General features: G+C 40.8%; 2 protein-coding genes across 4 annotated transcripts in view; both read right to left on the bottom strand.

Moving 5' to 3' along the window:
• Positions 1 to 6,908: 6,908 nt before the first annotated feature.
• ins.S (insulin S homeolog) lies at positions 6,909 to 11,360 on the bottom strand. 2 transcript variants are annotated; one of them, XM_041591139.1, is made up of 3 exons: positions 11,256 to 11,360; positions 10,489 to 10,690; positions 6,909 to 7,494 (listed from the first exon to the last, which is right to left on the bottom strand). In XM_041591139.1, the coding sequence occupies exons 2-3, from the start codon at positions 10,670 to 10,672 to the stop codon at positions 7,358 to 7,360; spliced, it is 321 nt and encodes a 106-aa protein (XP_041447073.1). In that variant the 5' UTR covers positions 10,673 to 10,690; positions 11,256 to 11,360; the 3' UTR covers positions 6,909 to 7,357.
• A 13,704-nt stretch (positions 11,361 to 25,064) lies between these two features.
• Positions 25,065 to 27,865, bottom strand: part of th.S (tyrosine hydroxylase S homeolog) — a 31,941-nt gene continuing 29,140 nt past the window's right edge. Inside the window, exons 11-12 of one of the 2 annotated variants that reach the window (XM_041591108.1) lie at positions 27,371 to 27,504; positions 25,065 to 26,643 (exon numbers count right to left, since the gene is read on the bottom strand). In XM_041591108.1, coding sequence (XP_041447042.1) covers positions 26,484 to 26,643; positions 27,371 to 27,504 — 294 coding nt within the window. In that variant the 3' untranslated portion in view covers positions 25,065 to 26,483. 2 annotated transcript variants of the gene reach the window in all.

Below are 27,865 nucleotides of genomic sequence, written 5' to 3'. Positions count from 1 at the left end.
CAGGGCGTGTATGAAACAGATGTCCCTGCACAGTGCATTAGTTTTAACACCCTCCATTAGGGCTCTGCTCTGCTTGACCAAAGGTTTGAAGTTCCCTTCAAACACCATCGAAGGGACAATGAAACGAACAAATGTCCAAGACAAAGATGGTTGCACAAGAGCAGCTTTTCAGTTTGTACCAGGTTTGATGTTCTATCGGAAGCAACAACAGAGACGATAGAACCAGTGGAAATCATACCAGAGGTTCCAGACCTATCAAGGTCCCCTGGATCTTCCTGACTGCTGAATTTAAAAATACATTTTACCCAAAATGAGGGGTCCTAATGATTTATATACCTGGCTGTGGTGGAGCTGAGATGTGGTCGGGGTAGGCTCATGGTGAGCCATTACTGCTAAGTGGCCAAAACATCCTTGAAAACACCTCCAGAAGGTTGAGAATGAGATATGGAATGTTATTCTCCATTGACTTTAACAGAATAAGTTAGAATATCTTTGTCAGCTTTCAAGAGTCTGAGTGACTAAATAATATGGCGCATTGTGATGAACATGCTAACTTCATATGTCTCATTTAGCAGAGCCTGAAGATCTTACACGATAGATTGCAGAATCAGAGAATTAAGAACATCAAGATCCAGAGGGCAACTCTCTGCTTTAATAGGTGATCCATCTCCATAAGTCAGTACTGCTCTCCCCCTATTACTGGCCTAGACTCCCATCCATCTTCATTGTCCAGAGAACAGCAGCCATCTTTGTAGCACTCAACGACCTATAATCTCATCTTTCAATAAGGCAACGGTGTGATGTGGGGCCTCTTCCTCTGCATCACCATTTCGTAATATTACTGATCATCAGATCCTTCCTGTTGGAAAAATAAAAGGGGGTTGTGGGACAATTATTAATATATAATGCTTGTAGAGGGACCAGCACTAGTGATGGACAATATCACCTGTTTCGCAATTTTGACGCCGGTTTTAAAATCAATGGTCATCCGAATAGTGTTGACGCGCATCCAAAAATTTTGGAGTTTCGCTAATTTATTCACCGACGGTGAAACGTGGAAATTCGAGCCAGGTGAATTTATTCGCCCATCACTAGCCAGCACACCAAAATCTTGTGTCTCAAAATTTTATTAAGCCATCACTTGTGCGTCCAACGTTTTAGCCCTCCTTGGATCCTTTATGAAGGATGATAAAGTCCCCAACGATGGCTGAAACGTTGGACGCGCAAGTGATGGCTTAATAAAATTTTGAGCCACAAGATTTTGGTGAGCTGGTCCCTTTTCAAGCATTATATATACTATATATATTTATAAGTCTATGCACAGACCTAGACCATAAAGTCTAGGACAATATATTATAAAAGTATAAGTTGAGGATTGTGTAACGGACCCCAAATATGTGCGCGGATCTCCATCTCACCAGTCGTTTTTTTTGCATAAAAAGCTGATATCTTCTGGAATAAAAATTAAATTTGTACAAAATGTAGTATTGTCCCTTACTCCAGTCTGCTGTCAGGAGATTATTATTGTTTCCAAAAAAAAAACCCATAGGTTTCCATGTTATAATGGAAAGAACATCAAACCCTACATGAATACAAAGACGGTGCTCTTGTGAGCTCGCAATCTAGAGGACGTCTAGGGGTCTAGCAGTAGTGCTAAGGGTGGGGTTATTTTTCTTGTGTACTGCAGAAACGTGAATGACTTGAAAGGACGCCAGTGTTTCTGACAGATAAGTTTACTTTTAGATTAAAGAGGCCTACCAACCCCCCCACCTTCCTCCCAACATGTGTTGTTTTGGTCTCACTGAACCTAACAGATGGGATGTGTCATGGTGGGGAGGGGTTGGAGAGTAACTTAAGTTTTTAGCTTTTTCAGTGAATCTCAGGATCCCCTTCCACGTGCCCGCTTTCAGTAACACTGCTAAAGAAAAAATAAAAGTGATTGGCCATCTTTTGCTTTTTTTAGCATGACCCAACCATGAGGAATGGGGTTGGAGGTCCATGCAGGGAGACTGAAGTCTCCAAACAAAGGGTATTCAAGAGATATCCAACCTACTGCCCTCCAGCTGTTGCACTATCCCCCACAGGTCATCTGCAGCCCAAACCTGCTCTACCTATATGGGTATTTTCTGGAGAAGGGCTCCCTGTCCCATCTCCCTGCCATAAAACCCTGGCTTTAGGTTAAAGGAATGTTTACAATATGTATATTTCTTAGAATTCTGGACATTCTTAGTATTATGGATACTTTGCTGTGCATGCCTGGGAGTTTCAACCCCATGTTCTGGGGGATCCTGAGTTAATGCCGCCATCTTGCCCTAATGTTGCAATGTAATGTTGCAACCTCCTTCCTTGTAGCTGCTGCCGCCGTAGGGGCCTCACAAGTGCAAAGTCAAAGGCAGTTTCCCTTTTATGAACCATTTCAGGACATAAATCCTTCCACTCTAGTGTTGCACCTTTTGAGGCCAGTTCAGAGCCACCATAGGGCCCAGTAAGAACATTTTCTGTGGTGCTCTGGGTGCTTTGCCGGAAGGTCATTGGGTGCTACCCAAGGCGACGCCATTCAGAGGTTTTGCATCCTGGTCACTTCTTCAGCAAGGGGTCTTTGGTGTCTGTCCGGTGGGGGAAATAGCATGAAACAATAAGAACAGTAGCTCTTCCTGCACTAACAAACCTGATCCGGGTTTAGCTATGTTAGGAATGAGGAATATTAATCTTGCTTCCCATGTATTTGACAGGAAGGGCTAATCATGTAGGTTTCTGGCAAGGTGATGATTAATGGAGCAATGTGCTACTGGTCTCTTATTATTATTAAAGGATTACTGCTTGCTTACATCTTTGGACTAATACAGCAATGCCCAACAGTTCTGCGTCAAAGCTTTGATCACATGTGATTTGAGCAAGAGGGTGAGGGGAGAGGGCCTGGGTCATGTATTATTCTCCTGGGTGCAAGTGTTACAGCACTAAGGGAAACAAGAGTTTGTCTCTTAATGTTAACTTATCAAGCATTTGCACCCAGAATGAAGAATGTTTTCTGCACTGAGTACTGGTTCCAAAATTTAGCATTCAATGCTGGAGGTAGGCTTGTCACCTATCTGGATTTGACCCGGACAGCCCGGTTTTCAGAGGGGCTGCCCGGGTCCAGAAAGTCTGCCCAGTTTTCCAAAAAAGGAAAACCCAGACAGACACTGAACAGAAGTAACAGCAGTGGTAAATTTTAATACTACAAGTCTCAGGGAACAAAAAAAAAGGAGCAAAAGTTTGGGGTGACTGTTTCTGGAAAGGGTTCATTAACATTTTAATATACTATTGGCCTGAAGAGTTGAGATGAAAGGGTAGCTAATACGCCAATATTTTGAGACGTAACATGTCATTAGCATATTCTCGGCAACCTATAACAACCAATCTTCAGTGAGATTTTGCATGACTAGTGTCTTGCACAGTTAGATTGTTAAACGGCATCTGAAATAGCGATGACACTAATTTGCAGGGAATTTCCAAGTTTCGCTGCAAGCGAATCCATTCGGGAAGCTGCAGCGACAATATTTTGACGCCCATTGACTTCAATGTGGTTTGCGAATTTTTCACCATTTCACGAATTTAACGGCAAAGATTCGCCCATCACTAATCGGAAATCTTCATTAGTAATATTAAAGAAATGTGGCTATTGGAGTGGGCACGTGCAAAGCATGAGGTTCGTTAAATAAAGCCGAAGGTTCAGGAGAGGCAACAGATGCACTTAATTGACCCATAACATCTGGTAAAAAAAAAACCAATACTATGATGGACTAGGATACGTATAGGGTTAATGTTCAGATGTGCATAAATAAAAAAGAACTGGCCGAGGAACAGGGTCCCATGTAGAGTAAGGGATAGTATCATGTAGCAATTCAGGGTCACTCTGTTTTTGGGCAGGAAAGACGTCTCTGGCAGGAGTCGGGGTTCTGCTCTACAATGTACTGCAGGTCTGTCTGTGGTCTCTCTGTGCCTGGGAGGGAAACAGATCTCATCTGTAAGTCAGAAGGAAAGGTCAAAATAAATATAAGGAGGCAAATTCCAGATACATTCTCGCCCCCTCTCCCATGGCTCTCCCCCTAAACTCAACGCTCCATCCCTCCCTCCTTACAACTAGCACAGGCACTTGACAAAAGTGAAGAAACTGAGACGAGAGTAACGTTTTCACAGAATCATATAACATGGAACTATTAATTAAGATTGATAAAATATTGAGGTTTGATAAAGGGTCCTGCAAGGCCTGAGGTTGATGTCTACATGCAACCATTAAATCACTTAAACTTTTGGACTCTATAGACAATAATAGGCCCCATGGTCTGACCAAGGAAATCAGTCAAATGTTTTCCTCTTTTTCTCTATTAAGGAAATCTATAGAATAATGTACCCCCCATTGTAAATTATTTATACATAATATTATGGGCCTCTTTTGCTTACCACAAGGGTGCAAGTGCAAGAGTGTTAAGGGGCCTTGATCGAGCACCGGTGGCCTATAACCTGCGCATCTGAATAATGGGCAAGTTAGAGGGCTGATAGAAGGAGGGTGAAGGGAACATTAAAAGGATATCATTTATATAATATTCATGACCCTTGTATATTATATAGTGAATAAAGTACCCCCTCTTGTAAAATATAAGGATATTATTAGTTACCGAGGAGTTTCATGACCATATAAAAACACGAGGCCTAAGGCCGAGTGTTTTTATATAGGTCATGGAACTCCGAGGTAACTTCTAATATCCTAATATTTTACAACTGGGGGTACTTTATTTATTATAATACACAAATTTTAGTGAGTCATGTGACAGAAATGACATCACTACTCACCGTTTATAACTGATGACATCACTACTCACCGTTTATAAGGATATAATTTACAGGATATTCATGGCTTTTGTGTATTATATAAAGAATAATGTAGCCACTATTGTGAAACAGAAGGATATTATAAGCCACAGAAGAGTCCCATGACCATTTAAAGGGACAAAGGCAAAGCCTTAGGTTTTTTTGGGGTTTTTTTGCAGGGCATTGAACTCTAATAATGCCTTCATTATAATATCTGTATATTTTATAACCGGAGGCAAATCATTCAATCTAAATCACAACTTTCAATGAGCCATGTGACACAAAATGACATCATTATAACTGTTGACATCACTAAGCACTGAACACTGTTACATAATACCATTTATAGAATATTCTTTGTGTATTATAGACAAGGAAACATTACTTCGAATTATACATTGTTTTTAAGGATCCTTACTAGTTGTCAGATTATCACGGACAAGGGTAGACTACTCATCAAACAATCTCTTTTGAAGTCTTTCTGAACATTCTGAACTCTTGTTTGGGCTAGCATAAACTCATAGAACGTTTCAGAATTCATCATTGACTAAATGAGCCTTTGTTGCATTTCTATATTCTAGACAACTATAGAAGATCCAAATGTATTGTTCACATTGTAAGTGGAACTGATCTTCCTATGATATATCAATAGAAGTTAGCAACCTTTAAGATGACCCCACCACTGTTTTCCACTAACTCTCTCTCTCTTCCTCTGCTTACAGTCTATCTTTACATTTGGAGGACAGATACCATCCATCTTTCTATCTATCCAAAGGCTGTGCATTACTATAACTTACTAAGCACTTAGAACATAGTGTCAACAACTTGGTTACCTAAATGAAGATTTAGGAAATGAAATGAAGATACCCAAACCCTACAAGAGACTACCCTTTAAAGTCGATCACCTAATGGAAATGAGGACATCTCTATTTTGCTGTGTCCCTATCAAGAACTGATGGTGAGTATTTCTATAAGCCAAGCTTGTTCTACATTCTTGAGCAACACTCTCTTCAATAACACCCCTTCTCCCTTCACCAAAGATGGCGGGACATTGGGTCCATTAATCTCCGCTTCCAAAGAAGTTGCAGAGGAGAGCTGACTAAACCAGTTTCTTCCCAAAGACCTGTTGAACACACACATCACTAATCTGCCAGAATCCTTAAGTACATCATGTTATTATCCATTCCCCTATGAGAAGCCATACATTCATTGTATTACCACGTTTTTTACTGTAAATCTGAAGAGCAATTCTCATGTATTTGATTCGCAGCAGAGCATTGCACCATAACCCCCTCCCACAGGGCTTTAGAGTGTTGCTCCCCTAACCTTTTCATCCCTCTCCCCCTCCTTCAGCACCAAAGACAAAGCACAGAGCTCCCAGCTGCCTCTAAGCAGGAAGCCCCCCGTCTCGCGGAGAGGGGGGCTGTCAGACTGGGGCGTTCAGTCTCAGGGCTTTCCGAGGGGGCTTGAGGATTTTTTATTTCTGGAAGGTAGCCAGTCAGGGGGTCAACCGAGGATAAGAGCATGCGGGGGGTGGAGGAGATGGATGGGGGCTTTGGGGGGCAGGGGTAGGCAATAGTGAGTGGCTTCCAGCCAATAATCAAGACACCCCCTCCCAACTATAACTTTTTCTTTAATAGAAAGCAGCTCTGCTTCGCTTACAATGGGATATAAGGTCTTTTGACTTTGTCTCCCCCTTGTCCCCTCATGCACCCATTCTAAAACCTCACAAGCCGCATGACCTCCATGACTGCAAACTTAACCTCTCATCTGCTGTGGAGGCCTGCCTTGCAAATGAGGTGTTTAGGCTCGAACATGTTTCACATAATTTCCTTTTCCCAGTTTCACAGCTCTGAAAAGCAAATGGCTTTATGCGATGAAGAAAATATTTTTCCCTCTCTTGCTTCCTGTTGGTTGGATGTTAAAAAGAGGCAGCTAATCGCAGCAGCCGAGAGCCTGTACACGGACCCACAATGAATACATCTCGAGTAACGGATATATAAATCACATGGATTATATGCCCAGTAGCGCAGTTAAAAACACCAGAAGACGTGCAATAGCATTTTAGCTTATATTTATTTGCATTGAGACAGAGAGGCAGTAGATACAGTAGGCCCAGGCACTTAAAAGCAAGATGGGACTAACAATTGGGGTGGCTCTTTTTCTTCCAGATTTTTTTTTTTTACATCTGAACTTAATAAATGTAACCTGCCCTGTCACCTAAAACCAGGTCTTTCCTGTAGCATTACAATAGCGAGTGGTGCTTTCAGAGCAAATGAAAATGGAAAAATAACAGATGTTTCTTCTCCTCTCACCTACAATTATTCCATATAACTCGTTCGAAGAAAAACAGAATATTTAGGATACAGATGTAATTTATAAGGAATAAATATACATGTGAAGAAAGAGATTTTATCCACAGTTAGACCATGCTCTCTGTCCTGGTGTTTTTGCATGATGGAATTGCCTTGAAGGTGCCTTGCTTGGAGATCATTAGCCTGGTCCCCTAGTTGCAGTAACTCTCCAGCTGGAAGAGAGAACATGTGCTGTGGCAACATTGCTCCACAATCCCCCTCTTCATTTTCTGATACTCCTGAGGCTGGAGCTGCATTCCATCCAACTCATTATCCTGGGGTCCACTGACTGCAAGAACAAGATAAGAAACAGGAGATAAGAAATTGGTCAAATCATATTTGATTGTATTGTCCAGAAATTCGTCAACTTGCTCACCTTGCTAACAGACCTGTAAACAGTCCCTGAAAATACAGTTTTCTAAGGAAGCTTCTAAGGCTGGGTTTCATTGGTTTTTCCACCCATGATGACCCATCTCTAGCTGACAAGTCTTTGAACTACCCATTGACTACATTCAATTGTCTTTCTCCCTATGTGAGACCTTTCATTTAGCATAGGTGCTGATACACCTTATAACCACAGCTTTTCTCTCCTCTGTCATTCTCGAAGTTGGCTTGGATGTCAACAGAACCGTATTTGAGTCAGCTTTAATGCCATGACTTCTTGTGGCCTGTCTCGTTTGCATTTGCTTCAATTAAGTTGACAAAACCATTGGAGGCTTATCTATACCTCCTGCTCTTTTCATTGTGGAATGCAACTTGAGCCCAGAATTGGGATATATCTATAAATAAAAGAAAGATATATAGTAGATAGATAGATAGATAGATAGATGATAGATAGATAGATAGATAGATAGATAGATAGATAGAAAACATTGGAAAAATAAAACCCCCCGAGGAAGATGGAGAAGAAATAAGAAAAAAGACATTAGAAAATATTTTTGTGAGTAGGGTCTAAGGTTTCCAGAGAGCGCCAAGAGCTCCAACCCAACACTGCTTCTCCATACACCCAAACACATTGAGTGTCTGGTCACAAAAACATTCAAGTCCTCGTCTACACCTCTATTGGTTTCATATGGCTGGAGTACCCTGCTGATTATATACTTGTTTCTATTGTATTTAATCTCAACCCCCAAGATTCCAAGATCAAAAACTCTACCACATGGGCTGCAATTATAATTCTAGCTATGTTTGGCTTCTCTTCACAGCTGCACAATATTGTGGATTTTTACAGATAAAATATAGCAATAATATTAATAGGAAATTCTGGCAAATATCATAAGATTGTAGTCTCCGCAAAAATGCAGTTTGCAGGGAAACATCCTATTTCAGTTAAAACTTATTATTGCTTAGCATGCATCCTTTGATTTTTTCCACATGGAGAATGTTACATAATGTATAAAATAAGCCTTTGCATACAATACCATCAGTACCTACTATATCCATTTCTTCTGCAGGTCATTTGTTACCTATTTAAATCCTTGCCACAATTCCTGTAAGCAGCCATCTTTGTTTTCAAGGCCAACCCACCCACAACCCAAGTCATTAAAATTATATAGCTCAAGTTTGTCGTGGTGCTTAAAATTAGGAATTCTAAGCAAATTATACACCCTACTCTCCATTGTTCCAAGCACCTATTACAGCATTTGAAATTATACTGCCAATTGTGTGTTGTGGTTCTACACTCTTGCACCAATAAATACATTAGCACAAAAATGTCACCTCTCAGCTTCCATGCACAGTTGCTTCATGCAGTGAAATTATAGCCACCATCTCCCCATTGTCCCCAACTGCAGTGGTGTTTGGACACCTTCAATCTCTTTGGATTGAGCCTGACATCTACTCAATGCAGTGTCATGCAATCTATATCTATATCCCAATGTACAAATGCAGGTGGTAGCTACAGCACCCAAGTATAGAGAAGACTCCAGAGAGGAGTAACTTTTGTAGCTTAGGACATCCATACATGGGAAGGAGTATAGAATCCCAATACACCAAGACAGGTATAAGGGCTAAAGTTATATGGAGCTTCAGGTCTTTACCATACACAATTGTGTTGCTCAAGTACAGACTCTTAGCAAACATCTTTATTTCTTCTTTAATGAACCCCTTGCATCTACACCTGTAGTACATTATCAAGGGATGTTGTAAAACCATCATGTGGGTGGTAGAACTACAGATGGAGCAGGCTTTACTTGTTCATTACAGTGAAACAAAGAGAAGCATATTTTGCAGGAACATTATCTGCTCCAGAAGTGTTAAATTGGACTACGTAAAATCAGATTAGCAGATCAGCAGATTAAGATGGCTCCATCTGCAATTAATAATATCCATTATGGTCTACAATGCCTACTAAGAGAAAAGGAAGCTATTCAGTATACCCCGCCATCACTACAATCATTAGTTCTTAGACAAAGCCAGCAAGTGGAATAGCCTGTTTTCTATTTTGGAATAAAAAGGGTCTAGAAATGGGTTAAATCAAGACTCATTGGTATCTAGTACAGTCTCTAGCTATACAATGTCTGTCAACGTGAATTCTATAATGTTAACATACAAGTACTGGCATTCACCCAATGTCCATCAAGAGTTATTTTGCAACATTTATAATTAGGGTAGGAACAGTCTAATGATGCATCCTTTGCAGGTTTGTTTTTGTCTTTGAGATAAATGAACTTCATTTTGCCAAGGATGAATAGCTTTGGTTAGAGGCCCAACAACGGCGCATGGTTTAGGGAATGTAGGTGGATCAAACTGCGGCTTAATAATTCTGACAGATGGCTGCATGCCAAAGAAAGCTTCTGCTATGCTTTAACAAGGATATCACTCTTCTAGGGCAGCACCGGACAATTAGATATTGCAACAAATAACACACAACTGCACTTCCTTTGACACCAAACTTTGATGAGAATGTTCTAGGTTCCCATAGCAATCCCATTTTATTAATGTGACAGCTATCAAATAAGGATCTAATTAAAGACATGGAGATAGTTATGCTAATCACGGCATTGGTGACTAGAGGTAAGAACTCCAAGCTTAAACATAGTTTCTTGGAAACATACAATTAGGAAGACTTCCAGAAGCAGCAAAATGGTTTCCTTAGAAGTTCTCCAACTTAACTGGTTGACATGGCATCTCTTTTTGAAATGACCCAGAAGCTCTGATTCAACATCATTTCAAAATTTACTAAACCTTTTCACTTGGCCCAAGTTTTAATTGTGGGTCATTTTCCAATGGATAAAAACTTATTTTTTAAATATCTAGCATAGTAGTAATATAATGTTCTCACCAAGTGCTTGTTCCATGTCCCGTTTGACCTTAGGGTAGTAGAAGAAGCCTCGATCCCCACATACTAAGTACAGGGCTTCTACCAGGTGAGACCCACACAAGTGCTGGTTAACTAGAGCTTCGGTGTTGGGTGTAGAGAAAAAGAGGACAAGAACCAGGGGCAGACACTGCATCCATAGAGCCATGGTGAAAGATAGTAGGAGCTGAGGAGGATACAAAAAAGTAGAAACTGAGAATGGAAAATAATACAGTAAATAATTAGTAAGCTATTAGAACAACAATGGAGGATAGTTCCAATAAAAGCAGGGGGATACTTTGTAGATCTGAAGTGTATCACCTGTAGGTTGAACCAACTTTACCTCTTGACTGTGCAGGTAGAGCCAGAAGAATACCAGACTGAGGACCAGTTTAGTTGCTCTGGGTTAGTAGACTTGCAGCACAGTCTATATTAAAGATACTCTACATCTAAACGGTGGCCCTTTGGCTAGTATTGAACTATAGCTTACACTATGCGCCATAAACTGAAGATAGTAGCAAAATTTACGCTGCAATAACATATTGTCCCTCCACATAGGGTGGTTTGCTTCCACAAATAGACTGGGCCTAGGGTAGTCTTCAAAACTGCCCAGTCCTCAACGCTTCTACCCAACAAAAAAAGAATATCTATTGTTCTATTTCTCCAATGATGTCCATTAAGTCGGACACCTGCCAATAGTAGTACAGCAGCTATTTACACACACGGGTCCACTACTGTGATGTTCATCTTACCTGGATAAGTGCTGGAAAGGTCAGAAGGAGGAAAGTGGCTCACAGAAGTTGTTGAAGGATACAGAGTGATCTCTCTGTGCCGTGCACCTGTTTTATACTCCTGTTCCATCAATTAAGCACCTTAGCTAAGCACCTTGTCCAAATCTGCTCCATTAGCTGCTCCTCCCGCTACTGTAAATGTTTAACACTTAACCATTTAGATGTCAGTTGACCAAGCAATTTTAACTATTCAGCAAACTCTGCAAATGTAAATTTTACCTTCCATTTGCCAGGTTCCTTTTTTTTTTTTTTAAAGGAAAACATTTGCTCTTCACGGGATAGATGATGGAAAGTCGGTTCTGCGGGACATGCCTGTAAAAGTGATTTTATATATTTATATATATACAGAGTAAAATAAATTGTATAACACTTACAAACGATGTAACATGGGTAAATTGTTTCTGTTGAAAGCTCAGTATTGATTAGACATATCATTATATCATGCATCAAATTAGCATTAGGGATGCACCGAATCTAGGATTCGGTTCAGGATTCGGCCAGGATTCGGCCTTTTTCAGCAGGATTCGGATTCGGTCGAATCCTTGGGCCCGGCCGAACCGAATCCGAATTTGCATATGTAAATTAGGGGTGGGGAGGGAAATCGAGTGACTTTTTGTCACAAAACAACGAAGTAAATTTTTTTTCCCCTCCCACCCCTAATTTGCATATGCAAATTAGGGTTCACATTCGGTTCGGTATTCGGCCGAATCTTTCACCACCGAATCCAAAATAGTGGATTCGGTGCATCCCTAATTAGCATATAAAAATTAAAACCCCTTAAAATGCAATTTTTGCTATGGAACATACAGCTGGTCACATACACAGATTTTCCACTTATTATATATATAATGGAACAATCCTCTGACCTTGGGTGGCTGCTGGTTGATCTGTGATATCAAAAATTAATGGTACAATTTGGCATGTGTTTCTGTTTATTTTAGTATCTTATTACAGGTATGGGATCCATTATCCAGGGACCTGATATCAAGAAAGCTCCAAATTACAGAAAGCTTGTCTCCCATAGACTCCATTTTAAGGATAAGTAAACCTTTAAAATAAGTGAATGTAAAATTGATGAGAGTGAACTTTTTCAATGTACATTCATTATTTCTTTTTTTCCAAGATATTAAGGGATACATGTGCTGTTAATATGAATGAATTTTGTTACAACAGCGCCACCTGCTGGTCAGTTTCCCACCAGTCTGACCACCAAGTAGTCAAGGAAGTTGTCAGGAGAAAGAAAGAGGCTGCTCTGATGTTCTTCTACTTAGAAATAAAATTAGAAACCTTTCTCAAACCTTTCCTAGTTTTTCTTGAAAATGTTTCATCTGAGCGGCTTCTTTAGTTCAGTTTCCAGTTGCCTTTGACTCAATTTTACTAGATACTGTATATTATAACCTGGATAAATGAGAATCTTCATAGATGATGTGACTTTTATTGCATTACATTAAATGAGGTTTTATATTTATTTGGTTAATTAATATATGGAATCTCAACAAAGGCAAAGTTATTTAACTTAATGGATATTATGGCTACACTACTGGACTCCATATTAAGTATGATTATACATATGTCTATATATTCTTTCTTTCTTTCTTTCTTTCTTTCTTTCTTTCTTTCTTTCTTTCTTTCTTTCTTTCTTTCTTTCATCCTTTCTTTCCGCTTTGCCCATTTTCTGGTGGCAATTCATCCGTGAGAGCATACAACTTATATCTCATCTGTCTTGTTTAACTAACATCTCCAGATTGGAGACAACCCCAGTTCATTCAATGAAGAGCTTTTCTGGGGGAGAAAACAGGTCTATTTGAACAATTAACTAGCTTGTTTTGCTTGTTTTTTGGCCTTTTCTGACAGCTGGAGAGATAGGGAACAAACAGATGCTTTGCTTGCCGATTTTCCACTTCTGATCATCTTGCTGACCTTGGTACACTTTGTATTTGGGGGAAGGTGAATCAGGATTATTAGGATGATGTTCCATGAAATATCATGACTCAGGACTGAAACTTTTCCAGAAGGGTGAGCACCACATTCAGTATGGATGACTTGGAACCAAATGTACACTAAAACAAAGTGAAGATTTATTGTGTCCTACGCCTTACACATTTCGTGTCTTCAACACTTAATCATAGGCTATGATTAAAGGTGGCCATAGACGTAACAATTACGATCTTTCTTGGAAAAGATCTTTCCAAGAAAGATCTTTTTTTTCAATACACACGTGTAGAGCTGAATCGTCAGATATACAGGTAGATATACAGGTAGAAACAATAGAATTCTACCTGTACCTGCCGATTCAGCACTAACAATGGGTGATGTTTGGGTCCCTTCAAAGGCACCCGATATTTTCCATCCAGCCCGATCGACGAGCCGACCGATATCCTAGTCTTCTGCCGATATCGGTCAGCTCTTTTTCCACCGTACACGCAATGAATATCGGACGAAAATTCGTTCCGTGCGATATTATCTGTGCGTCTACGGCCACCTTAAGTGTTTAAGACACGAAACGTGTAAGGGCGTAGGACACAATAAAGCTTCACTTTGTTTTGACTAATTGGTGGAAGACTGCCTTCATTTATGTGCCTGCTCCAGATTTATCCTTTTGGAACAAAATGTAGTCTATGACGTTCTTAATACTTTGTATAAGAAATATATTATATTGATTAAAATATTTGTACCCATAGGGCAAACACTTTATTCATCTGCCACTGTTCCAGAGCTCTCCATGTAGTTTCTGGAGCTACAATCACTGATAAGAAAAGTGTAACCCAAGTTGACCAGTAATATAGTGCTCTTTCCATAGTGGTTCACCTTCTCTCAGATGACTGACATCTGGAGGCCTGGTGCACACATAGGTGCTAAACCCACTGAGATCCTTGGAGGTTCCAGTTGGGTTGCTCCCAGTTCTCCCTCCTAAGGTGAACTATTAGAACAGCTGACTATTTAGCCTAGCCTCAACATTGAGATGAGATAGAGGAACTCAGCCCCTACTCCAACCTACAAGTTTGATTTTGGTGATCTCTGAATATTGGAAGGAATATGTTGCTCAAAACTGTACAGTATTCATAAGGGTGAGGACAATGTTGAAGGCTGAGAAAACAATACCATTGCAAACAGGATGAAACACATTTTATGAGTAGTAGAGGGTGGACGCCATTGTTGCACGTTGCAGAGAGACTGTATAACCTGATTGCCAGTCGATCCCTCTACCTCCACTCTGGCCGCGGAAACACTGCTTCAAACCAAACTTAATAGTAGGGATGCCATCAATGGATCAGAAACCAGGCTTGGATAAAATAGGTAAATCTTTATTGATCCATGTTTAAAATACAATAGTATGAGCGGGCAGGGGAACCAGCTTTACACGTTTCGTGACTGAGCGTCACTTCATCAGAAGCCTTCTGTCTGTGGAGAAAAAGAAAAGGCAACTGTATTTTTTAATGTGACCCCAGTGTTTTCAATGAGATGTGTGTTTAGTTGGATCCAGGGTAAAAAAAGACCATTGCTTGTATACAGTGGGACTACCCAACCTTTGGTTCCTCACTTTTTATCTCTCTGTCCATTCACGTCTTCTGTAAGAAATCTTAAAATAAATTGCACTAGCCCTACTTTCCTCCATTTATTACATAACATTCCTTATCCTTACATTAATACATTAGCATTAAGTTATTTCCCCCTGAGGCCCAACCTCACCAACTCTCTTCTGTGTCTTCTGCTCTTCTTCTAATATTCTTTTTTTCCCCACTTTGCTTAATTACTTTTAGCCTCATACATTACTTCTTGTTGTTGTCTTAAAGGAGAAGGAAATTCTTCATGCACTTGGGGTGCCAAATGTTAGGCACCCCCAAGTGATTGTATTGACTTACCTGAAACCCCAGGCCGGTGCTCCTATACCAGTGAGCACCACGGATCGATCTTCTTCCGTCTTCCTCTTTCTTTGCGCGGCTGCACATGGGCAGTAGAATGAAAATCCAAACTTTAACTAAAAAGAAGAGGCCGGAAGAGGATCGCTCCTTGGTGCTCGCTGGAATTACCCCAGACCGGCGGTGCAGTTTTCTGCTGATAGGAGCACCAGCCCCGGGTAAGTAAATACATTTGGCACCCCCAAGCGCAAGATGATTTTCCTTCTCCTTTAACTAAGGCAACATCCAATCATCCATCATCAGACCCTGCCAATCTTTCCTTATAGTCTTCCCCTCTATTCCCCTCTCTCCCTTTTCTTTATCCTTCTGGATATCCATCATCTCTATCATTTTCCTCATTCCATCTTTAGCTTTTTACTCACCCATTCTAACTTTTCCACTATTCCTGTTATATTAAAGTGGGAGTCTCCATTGTCCTGGCAGGTTTCCCAGAGATTTCGACATGTTATTATACGGTTTATGCAGAGTCATGATGCTGCAGCTTCACCCAAGTTCAGTAATCCGTAGAACCAGACATTATATATTTGACATCAACCTCAACAAGCTGAAATGGATGTGATCACAGAAGAATGCCCTAATTTAACCACTTCACCTTAGAGGAAGCTTGCCCTTAAAGGGTTCCTGTAATGAGAAAAAAACTTTTCAAAATGAATCAGTTAATAGTGCTGCTCCAGCAGAATTCTGCACTGAAATCCATTTCTCAAAAGAGCAAACAGATTTTTTTATATTCAATTTTGAAATCTGACATGGGGCTAGACATGTTGTCAATTTCCCAGCTGCCCCAAGTCACGTGACTTGTGCTCTGAAAAACTTCAGTCACTCTTTACTACTGTACTGCAAGTTGGAGTGATATCACCCCCTCCCTTCCCCCCCAGCAGCCAAACAAAAGAACAATGGGAAGGTAACCAGATAACAGCTCCCTAACACAAGATAACAGCTGCCTGTTAGATCTAAGAACAACACTCAATAGTAAAAACCCATGTCCCACTGAGACACATTCAGTTACATTGAGAAGGAAAAACAGCAGCCTGCCAGAAAGCATTTCTCTCCTAAAGTGCAGGCACAAGTCACATGACCAGGGGAATCTGGGAAACTGACAAAATGTCTAGCTCCATGTCAGATTTCAAAATTGAATATAAAAAAATCTGTTTGCTCTTTTGAGAAATGGATTTCAGTGCAGAATTCTGCTGGAGCAGCGCTATTAACTGATTCATTTTGAAAACATTTTTTTTTTCCCATGACAGTATCCTTTTAAACACACGGTCTATGAGAGGGGTAAGCGCACAATATAAATAAGTGTGGGCAGTTGGAGCACAAAGGCAGGTGTTGTTTTCATACTTTGTTCATTTTAATGATGATTTGGGCAACCTGTCCTGCTAACTAAGCATATATAAGCTGCACATTTTATAAAGATAAGTGTCTGTCTCCAAGAGTACACAGATTAATGTCATTTCACCAGCAGCACAGAGCAGAGCAAGCAAATCCTTTTCCATCACTCCCATCTAAAAGTCCCAGGTCACCGTCACATCCAGGCCTGATTAGGGCCCAGGGAAGGGTTGCTCTTATCTACTTTACGTGTTCATGTAGTTAATATCAAAATGCCCTGCCATGTTCGGAGATTGTCCAGAAAAGAATCACGTGCAAAATCTGAAGTGGGTGCCAATGTACACAAGGCACAAGCCTTAAAAATATTGTTGGTTTCCTAGGGATATTTATTAAACCATAACTGGTTGCTGAGTACCTGCTGGCAGAATTAGTGCACCTTTACTGTAAATACCTCTGGGCCACACTTCCCATCGCTAGAGGCATAATACGTTTCCACCTGTGATTTATTTGTGCCTAGTAAATATAGTGCCAGTTATTGTATTGGATGATCAGTGGTATTAAGGATAATGAAACAGACATTTAACAGCTTTTCTGTATTATGAAGGCTGGCACAACTGGTTGCTTGACAGCCAATAATAATTCATGGCAAAAAAAATGCTTTCAGGAACCCATGCCCTGATAGTAAACTTATAGGTGCTACAAATATTTTTTACTGCTAAAGAAGAACTCAGCCACCACTAGCCGCGGCTTTACTTCGTTATATCTTCTTTATAATGCTGTTTCTTATCATATTGTTCAATTTAGGTAGGGAGAAACCTGCATATCAGCAAGTATTGTAGACAGTGGTATATTTTTACAATATTGTTGGGATCGCAAAGCAAGTTTCTTTGCAGGTAACTGTTCAACTAGTTTCCCAAATGGATTAGCAAGCCTGGGTGAAGACATTAAGGAGGTAATCCCAGAGTTTACATGTATAGAGCAAGCTACTTCTCCTGCTACCCAGTGTGGTCTTCTGCCCTTGTTCTATAAGGAAGGCAAAAAAGGTTGCAGTGGTGCCACCATCTGCAGGTTAGACGGACGGGGCAACAGTTGCTTAGCAAGCTTGGGTAAAGACATTAGACAAGATTTTAGTGGTACCATCATCTGAAGTCCACACCTTTTACATTGGCTCTACTGCAGGAAGGCAGAAGGATTGTGGTAGAAGTGCCTATCCTCTCTCCATCTCAAGATGAAACTGTAATATTTAATTGTTGCTGGGGTTGCTAAAGGATCACAACCATTAAATTCATCTGTCCCTGAAAATGAGTGATGCTGGCAAGGCAGAAGTACTGATTCTGTAAAAGTAATTGCATGGAAAAGGGTTTCCTTTTAGTCATTTGACAATGTCTAATAATAAGAAGTATTTGTTGGCAGCAATGTGTTTTTATGGTGATCAGAGGCCAACCAACCTACAATCACCAGGTGCAATGCCTAGAATCATAAAGAGTATTGTATTGAGTCACCACCGTTGGTCCTCTGGAATGATAATGTCCTTTCACCATCTGGCAGTTGGATGTCAGGAGAAGACTGCCTACTTGAATGCATACTGCCAATAGTAAAGTTTGGTGGAGGAGGAGTAATGGTCTAGGACAGTGATGGGCAAAGTGCAGCTCTCCAGCTTGCAAAGACTGCCTACAGCTCTCAGGGCATGGTGGGAGTTGTAGAGTTGTGGGAGTTGTAGTCTTGTAACAGCTGGAGAGCCACACTTTGCCCATCACTGGTCTAGGACAATCCCCAACTAGTGGCTCACAAGCAATATGTTGCTCTCTGACCCCTTGGATGTTGCTCCCAGTGGCCTTAAAGCAGGGGCTTCTTTTTGAACTCCTGGCTTAAAGGCAAGATTTAGTTGCATAAAAACCAGGTGTACTGTCAAACAGAGCCTCCTGTTGGCTGCAAGTCCACATAGGAGCTATCAATGGTCAATCTCAGCCCATGTTTGGCACCCCCAGGAACTTTTTGCTTATGTTGCTCTCCAACTCTTTTTACAATTGAATGTGTCTCACAGGTAAAAAAAAAAAAAAAAGGCTGGGGATTCCTGGTCTAGGGCATGTCCTTAAGTCCTGTCCTTAAGAAGGATATAAATAAGTGCAGAGACTAAGTGCAACTAAACTGGTTAGAGGGAGGGAAGAGTTAAATTATGAGGGTAGACTGTGAAGGTTGGGGTTGTTTTCTCTGGAAATCAAGACGCTTGAAAGGGGACATGATTAGACTTTACAAGTACATTAGAGGACATTATAGACAAATAGCAGGGGACCTTCTTACCCACAAAGTGGATCACCGTACCAGAGGCCTCCCCTTTAGACTAGAAGAAAAGAACTTTCATTTGAAGCAACGTAGGGGGTTCTTTACGGTGAGGACAGTGAGGTTGTGGAATGCACTGCCGGGTGATGTTGTGATGCTGATTCAGTTAATGACTTTAAGAGGGACTTGGATGATTTCTTGGACAAGCACAATATATATGGGTATATAGTTTATTATAGTTTATGTGAATGTACGGAGGGGTCAGTGGGAGTGTTTGTACGTATGAATGCTGGGTTTCATTTGGAGGGGTTGAACTTGATGGACTTTGGTCTTTCAATTTAACTATGTAACTATGTGTCCCTATGAGCAGAAAAAAACTTGAATGGCCTGGACTGAGCCTTGACCTCCACCCAACTGAACTGTGAGATGGGTAAGAAGTCTGACTTGGAGCCATTCTGATCCCCAACATTAGTTCCCAACCTCACTAATGCTCTTGTGAATGGAAGCAAATCCCATCAACAATGTTTCAATGTAAGTGTAAAGCGTTCTCAGATGAGTAAAGGTTGATAAAGTAGCAAGGGTAGAAGCTACTTCATAGTATTTCTATTGGGGTAATTTTTTGGCAAGTCAGCAATCCAGATACTTTTGACCATATAATAATACAATAATAATATAATATACCTTAAATCGAACAATCAAATCCACAACACTTTATAAATATATAAAAAAGATCTTTCTGGTATTTCAACCTTCAGAAGAATCTAGTTTGTGTGTAAACAAGCTCCAAAAGTTCTACCAAGGACTTCTACCTAAATGGAGCTAATACACTTACTTTGGATTAACCCAAAATTAAATACAGTTGTATATTTTCTCTTTAAGCCAATGATTATTTGACACTCAATAAGGCAATTTATTAAAAGGGTCTACAATACTCCACTGTCTTCTAAACAAATGTTTGATGATAGAATGTCATTGATCCTGTCCTAAACAATGATAAATCTGCCATACGCATTCGAGAGAATGTGCGGGTCACTCCAAGGTGCTGTACAGATTAGAAGTGATTTAATGTTCAGACAAGACAAGCTTTCAAAGTTATTTTTTTTAAATAGTTGGAATTAGAGAGGGTCATTTGCTGGAAATGATCACCAGCATCTTATAATGGCAACAGCTTTTAGCAATCTCTTTACATTCAGATCAATATCAGGATTCTCACATATCAAAATAAAGTGTACAGTGGTTTATCTACTTTACTGGAATCACAACAAATATATCATTGGATTCTTTAACTTATTTAAATTGCGAGCCGGGACCCCCCATGAGTGAGGAGGCTTTTTGTTCTGAAAACCCCAAGCATCTGCTATGTCTGTTGCAACAAAGTTATCAATGCGAAGTACTGTAAGTCCAAGCAGCGGTTAGTACTCTCAGGCCAGATCTGGTAAGGCCTGGTATAGTAGGGAGAGATGGTGCCTATAGTAACAGTGGATAATAGTCTCTGGGAAGGGAGTGTGACTGTGGGATAGCAGGTATAGTAGGGAGAGATGGTGCCTATAGTAACAGTGGATAATAGTCTCTGGGAAGGGAGTGTGGCTGTGGGATAGCAGGTATAGTAGGGAGAGATGGTGTCTATAGTAACAGTGGATAATAGTCTCTGGGAAGGGAGTGTGACTGTGGGATAGCAGGTATAGTAGGGAGAGATGGTGACTATAGTAAAAGTGGGATAATAGTCTCTGGGAAGGGAGTGTGACTGTGGGGTAGCAGGTATAGTAGGGAGAGATGGTGCCTATAGTAACAGTGGATAATAGTCTCTGGGAAGGGAGTGTGACTGTGGGATAGCAGGTATAGTAGGGAGAGATGGTGTCTATAGTAACAGTGGATAATAGTCTCTGGGAAGGGAGTGTGACTGTGGGATAGCAGGTATAGTAGGGAGAGATGGTGCTATAGTAACAGTGGATAATAGTCTCTGGGAAGGGAGTGTGACTGTGGGATAGCAGGTATAGTAGGGAGAGATGGTGTCTATAGTAACAGTGGATAATAGTCTCTGGGAAGGGAGTGTGACTGTGGGATAGCAGGTATAGTAGGGAGAGATGGTGCCTATAGTAACAGTGGGATAATAGTCTCTGGGAAGGGAGTGTGACTGTGGGATAGCAGGTATAGTAGGGAGAGATGTGTCTATAGTAACAGTGGGATAATAGTCTCTGGGAAGGGAGTGTGACTGTGGGATAGCAGGTATAGTAGGGAGAGATGGTGCCTATAGTAACAGTGGGATAATAGTCTCTGGGAAGGGAGTGTGACTGTGGGATAGCAGGTATAGTAGGGAGAGATGGTGCCTATAGTAACAGTGGATAATAGTCTCTGGGAAGGGAGTGTGACTGTGGGATAGCAGGTATAGTAGGGAGAGATGGTGCCTATAGTAACAGTGGATAATAGTCTCTGGGAAGGGAGTGTTACTGTGGGATAGCAGGTATAGTAGGGAGAGATGGTGCCTATAGTAACAGTGGGATAATAGTCTCTGGGAAGGGAGTGTGACTGTGGGATAGCAGGTATAGTAGGGAGAGATGGTGCCTATAGTAACAGTGGATAATAGTCTCTGGGAAGGGAGTGTGACTGTGGGATAGCAGGTATAGTAGGGAGAGATGGTGCCTATAGTAACAGTGGATAATAGTCTCTGGGAAGGGAGTGTGTGGCTGTGGGATAGTAGGTACCTGCACCTGTAAGGAATATAAGAAGTTTGCATTTTGGTGCCTCTTACTATTTTGAGACTTGTAAATGAGCCTTCAAGCATTACTATTGTATTAATTATCTTATTAATCCCTATTCTGCCAACTGTATGTATGTGCTAGGTTGGTAGTTTTTTGGTAACTGGACTGTAACCTTAATGAGGAACACAGGCATTTAGAGGCTTTGCACACAGTTAAGAACACCCCTTGTATCAACCACTACATTTACTCAGTACAGTTTCCCTTTAACAGTAATTGCTAAAAGCTTTGAATCTGCTCGAAGTCCTGTCCCTCCAGCTGCGCTCCAGCAACAGCTACACGGCTGAAAGTCAGACATTCCTGCTGTAAATCACGATAACCACTTTAGCAACAAGTACAGAAATGACGACACAATAGGTGATAGTTCAGCAATGCTTAATTCAGTGCTGCCTATAAATCTGTAGATAAGGGCATTGCAGGATTATACTTTGTCATTAAACAAACCTTGTAGCAGTTCATAATAGTCATGTTTAAACAACACAAGAAATTAAGTAACTGCTATAAAAGGCACTGATATGTTAGCCTTGGCAAGTCCGCCATCATGTGGTCATTTCCTATGTATTTAAAAACCTTAAAATGTGATAGACCTGTGATTCAGGGCCCACAATAGAGCCCATATGATGTTATGGTGAATCTCTTAAAATCCCTTGAGCAAACTGTGGGCCATTAAATCCCTTGGAGGTCCATATCTGGCCCATGGGCACCCAGTTGGACAACTCTATTCTTATCGTTAGTCAGTGGCAAAATTATAGAGGAAGATGCAGATTTGAAGACAGGCACATGAGCACACAATCTAGCGTGCGGGGAGACTTCAAAGCAGAGGGACTGTAGGTTTCAACCAACCCACAAAGTTTCTGTAAGTAGAATCACTATAGAGAAAGTTGACCCCACGATCCAGGCCCCCTCCCGTGACTTCAGGGTTTGATTCCTCTATATTTACTGATTACATGTAACAAGCAATTCATTTTTATGGGTCTAGTGAAAGTTAAAGGATAAGTAAACCTTTAAAACAAGTGAATGTAAAATTGATGAGGGCGCTATTCTGAGAACGTTTGCAATGTACATTCATTATTTATTATTTTTTAATTCCAAGATATTAAGGGATACATGTACTGTTAATATGAATGAATTGTGTTACAACAGCTCCACCTGCTGGTCAGTTTCCCACCAGTCTGACCACCAAGTAGTCAAGGAAGTTGTCAGGAGAAAGAAAGAGGCTGCTCTGATGTTCTTCTGCTTAGGAAAAGTTTGAGAAAGGTTTCTAATTTTATTCCTAAGCAGAACATTAGAGCAGCCTCTTTCTTTCTCCTGACAACTTCCTTGACTACTTGCTGGTCAGACTGGTGGGAAACTGACCAGCAGGTGGCACTGTTGTAACAAAATCCATTCATCTGGATCAGTCGGGACAAAATCAAACCTGTCCGATCGATCTCCGCCCGACGAAAAATGTCGGGACTCTCCACACACGGTCCGAAAATCGTACAAATCCTCGATTCGTACAATAGGATCTTTGCGTCTATGACCACCTTTACTTTAAGGTTAGGTAGATTAGTAGTTTGGTTGTATGATTGGTGTAACTCATATGTATTAATCTCTTGAACAATCAAGATGGCTCCATCTACTGTTTTATAACTCAATGAGCTTCACTGTTCAGCCTTCATCTTTTGTCAAAGTTTGTGCTTGTTTGTAGTAGTGAGTTGCATATAAAAACCGCTTTTATTAAACTTTATTACAGTGCTGTTGCGCCTTTTGATCCACGTTGCTGTGTGAGCCCTGAAGCCTCTTCCACCACCTGCTGGAAGGGCTGCCCAGTTGATAAGTGCCTGTTCGGATTTCCAAATTAGGAAATTCGGACCGGACATTGAAGTGAATGACATGGCAATCAGCCAATCGCCATGTCATCAGTCCTGCCTCAGTCATCCAGTCCGCCCCCAATGTTAATGCCCCGCCCCCAACATCATCCGCCCCAAAGTCGCCAGGCTCACTGGTGTAATTCAGCACCATTTTAGCATCATCTAAGTTACAGTATATAATGCTAAATTAGCCCTAAAAAGCCAATGCCGTATGTTTCATATGCCACCTCACCTCTAAAATGTACCTCTGTCATAACTAGTGATGGGCGAATAAATTCACCAGGCGCAAATTTGCGGCGGATTTCCGAGTTTCCCCCGCCGGCGAATAAATTTGCAAAACTCCCGTGAAAGTTCGCATCCGGAAAGACGTTTGTGTCAAAACCGTTGTGTATCAACACTATTCGGACGCCCGTTGACTTTAATGCCGGTGTCAAAATTGATCAATTTTCGAGTTTCATGGGAAATTCGCAAATTTTCAGACGAAGGGAAACAGGAGAAATTCGCCGATCACTAGTCATAACAATGAGCTGAGAACGCTTGTAGTGAGGCAGGAGCCTGTGTTCTGTTTCCAAAAGGGATCCCAATGCAGATGTGAAAATGTTAAGGATGTTTCGGGTGGAGGGTAACTTGCCCCACAAATGTTTCAGTCTTGCCCTACTAACAAAAATCTGATGAGATCACATGACATTTATTTAGCGCAATGGCCATAAACAATGTATTTGAAATAATGACCATCAAACAGGGAAATTAATGAGAACATTGCGTATTTTGTACATGGAATATTTTCATTAAACCATAGCGGGAGCTGCCATTTTACTTGAGCCTGTTCAGATACTCTGCCTAGACAATAGCATTTATACATGAGCACTAGAGGTTCTGTTTTATGGCATTCTACAGAGAAGTCTTTATAAGAGTCCTGCAATGGGACTCCCATCCCGACATGATGTAAATATTCAGAAAATTGGTATTTGCTTTCTGGGAGACTGGAGCAATTAAATGCTAATAGTTGTAAAGGAGGGGCCTACTGTCCTTTGTTTGTTTGTGTCGGGATCTAGCCAGTAAAGATGGGTTGGTTAGCCTGCAAGACCTTTGTGATTACTCGTGGTGGAGGTGAAAATATAAGATACCCCTCCAGGGTTGTCCCCATGTAAACCCCATCTTCTTTGAAGGGGGTCAAGCCAGGTTCAGGAGGACCTCAGAGAAGAGTTGGGCAATGGTTACAAGGAGCAGTTTCCAGTGGAGTTTGAGCCTGAAATTTTGCAACCCATCCACCCCTAATAGGTGGCACTTTTCGCAATGGGTACAACGTACTGAGAGGCTCAGTTTGATGGGTTCCTCCATGTATTCTCTATGGGCGTGTACTTGACATCAAGATCCACTAACTAGAGCAGGGGTCTCCAACCTTTTTTTTACCAGTGGTCCACATTCAAATGTAAAAAGGTTAGAGAGCAACATAAGCATGCAAAAATGTTGGATGGCAAATATGGGCTGTAATTGGCTGTTGGTAGGTCCTATGTGGACTGGCAACCAAAACTTGCCTCCAAGTCAGGAATTAAGAAAATAAGCACCTACTTTGAGGACAACAGGAGCAACATCCGCGGAGTTAGAGAACATGTTGCTCATGAGCTACTGGTTGGAGGTCACTGAACTAGAGTGTGTCCTGATACCAGTGGTGATAGGTCACTAATAATTATATTCTATGTCTTTCTTCTGCCACAAACTGCTTTAAAAGTACAGTGGGAAGTCCTTAACCAAAGCATGTTTGCTTCCCCAAATGTTTAGGTTCTTGTTAACAACTAAGGTGACGGTGTAAATATACAGTTAACCCGAGACCATGAAGGCCATACCCACATCATTTACTCCATCAATATGGTTGTGGTGAGAGGTTATATTGCCGATTCCATCTTCATAAAGGAATTAACCCTGACACTTTTTTGGGGCAGAAAATCACATAGATGAATTAATTTTATTCTCATAGGGCAACATTTTTTTTTGTGGTTGCAGAGCAGCAGCTTATGTCTATTACACATGATACATACAGGCCAAGTATGTGCAGCTTGTAGATAAATGTTTGACGAAAACAGCATGTTTTTAATATTGTAATTAACATTTCTGCATTAAATAGATGCTAGAGACAAATTACACAAGTGAATAACTCCTTTTTCAACCTCGGCAACCATGTTACATTATGAGTTCCAATGAGTGTGATCATCTTAGTTCTGCCCATGAAATCATAGACTTTGACCGAATGACTCACCAATGATCATTTAGGCTTTTCAATATGAATCCATACCAAGAAAATTTGTTTTTTTGACCACAAAATGAATTTTGTCTGCACCAATTCAATTCTGTGAACACAAAAATAATTTTGTGGTCACAAATAAATGTTTTAGCACATTTCTGCATTAACTATATGATAGAGACAAATAACACAAGTGAATAACTCCCTTTTCAACCTCAGCAACCATGTTACATTGTGAGTTCCAAGGAGTGTGATGATCTTAGTTCTGCCCTTGAAATCATACAGGCAGGGGAGGTGGATGAATCTAAGCTTGCCTTGACCAGTCTTCAGCAGGTTTTTAATAACTGCCCTACTTCCAATCAGAATCCTGCAAGGCCAAGACTTTGACCCAATGACTCACCAATGATCAATTAGGCATTTCAAAATGAATCTATACCAAGAAAGTTTGTTTTCTGACCACAAAATTAATTTTGTCAACACAATTCACTTCTGTGAACACAAAAATAATTTTGTAGCACACATGTACTGCACTGCTCTAGGATTCATCCCTTATGCGGACTCTTTCTCTTTAATGCATCGGTTACAAAATACAAACACAGTTGTTCGGTAGGTTACGCTGTATCAGACCATTCAATATGAAAGGACACTGAATAAGTTGGAGATAAGAGGAGATGGGTTGCAAGAGGCGGATGATTTTGTTTTACATCACGCTATTAAGTAGCACAAAATAGGGGGTGCGCTGGGCAGAAGATGGAGTTTTGGGGTAGAATTTGGTGTTTCTGTTGGTGACAGAATAAGACGAGGGTTGTGTGTTATGACAATGTACTGAGAGCACTTGAAAGGGTCTGTAGCTCATCTCTTAGCTCCTCCAGAGTCGTTTGAATCCGGCCCGGTGAGTTCAGAACGTCAATGCTCACAGTGTATGGATCAAAACGGACTGCAAATGGGCGCTTTATATGGGAAGCGTAACTCCTTTCAGGAGGGAAAAATATGCATTAGTCTAGACAAAAAAGGCATGAACATAATACAGAGGTTACTAAGGTCAATGCAGTGAGTTATGGACAAAGATGGGTAGTGATGATGTCACTGTGATGTCATGCAATGACACATTAATCCTATGAAGTAAAAGCAGACATTTACTATGGCCCTTTACTCTCCTTTTGTACAGTGAACATACCATTATATGATAGCACACTGACAACATCTCAACCCTCTGGGGATTATAATGACTAAGCCTGAGAGTGTCCATTGGAGTTCATTGCATCTGTGCTACATTTTCTCTCAAGGACCACTAAGACTTATAGTGTTTGCTTATCCCCCATAGCCGTTCCCATGATAAAGGAATACAGTGGCAGATTTATTTTAACTTAAAGTTGTCAAACACCATTCTGTTCTAATGAGTGTAATGAGTGTAAGAGTGCAGCAGCAGAGCTCAGCTCTAACACCCATTTAAATCAATAAACCCATAAGGGGTGGGATTAAGGGTTCAAACAGCACTTTTCTGTGCTGCAATTCATGGTTCTAGTTCATGAAAAAGATTGTTAAATCTTGAAGTTATGGAATATTTTTCCAAAGGGTAACCATAATTACCAATTAGTAAAAATATTGATCCTTTGTAAATCCACCGTAGTTACAACCTATTATTAATCAGTATCATCAGCAATGAATGTCATCGTACTCCCCAGTTCTTCCCCCATACCTTAGCTTTTCTTTGGCATCATGGAAACTCTCTGATATAAAATATACAGGCTGGTAATTCTGGTCTTGGTATGGCTGCACCGCCGCCTCATTTGGGTTGAAGGGCCGAACCTCTGGTTCATCTGACAATGCGTGCTGTAAAGGGAGCAGAACTGATTCATATCATAATATATATATATTTATATATATATAAATGAAAGATGTGAAGAATGTATACATTATTGTATGTGTCCCCTGCACAGTAGAATGGGGATGTCATCACATTGATGTCATTGGTGCCATCATCTATAGGAGAACTAAGTTTTCGTAGGACAGATTTACAATCGCAAAGTGCAAAACTGCACCCTTCTAAATCAGTGGTTCCCAAACTGGGGGAACAATAACAGGAGGGGCCCAGACTGACAGCCAGTGAACATGAGATTTGGGGAGAAACCGTATTTGCAGTGGTGTATTTGATATTATAGGGCCCCACAGCAATTTATTTTTCAGGCTTCAA

The sequence above is a fragment of the Xenopus laevis genome, chromosome 4S (genome assembly GCF_017654675.1).
Source record: "Xenopus laevis strain J_2021 chromosome 4S, Xenopus_laevis_v10.1, whole genome shotgun sequence".
NCBI lineage: Eukaryota > Metazoa > Chordata > Amphibia > Anura > Pipidae > Xenopus > Xenopus laevis.
Note: the sequence above shows the minus strand (reverse complement) of the source record. Positions and strands in the feature narration are given on the sequence as shown.

Coding starts and splice junctions, on each gene's coding strand:
- ins.S (XM_041591139.1), bottom strand. CDS start 10,672: ATGGCTCTATGGATGCAGTGTCTGCCCCTGGTTCTTGTCCTCTTTTTC. Junction 7,495..10,488: donor GGACATGGAACAAGCACTTG/GTGAGAACATTA, acceptor TTGTTCTTGCAG/TCAGTGGACCCCAGGATAAT.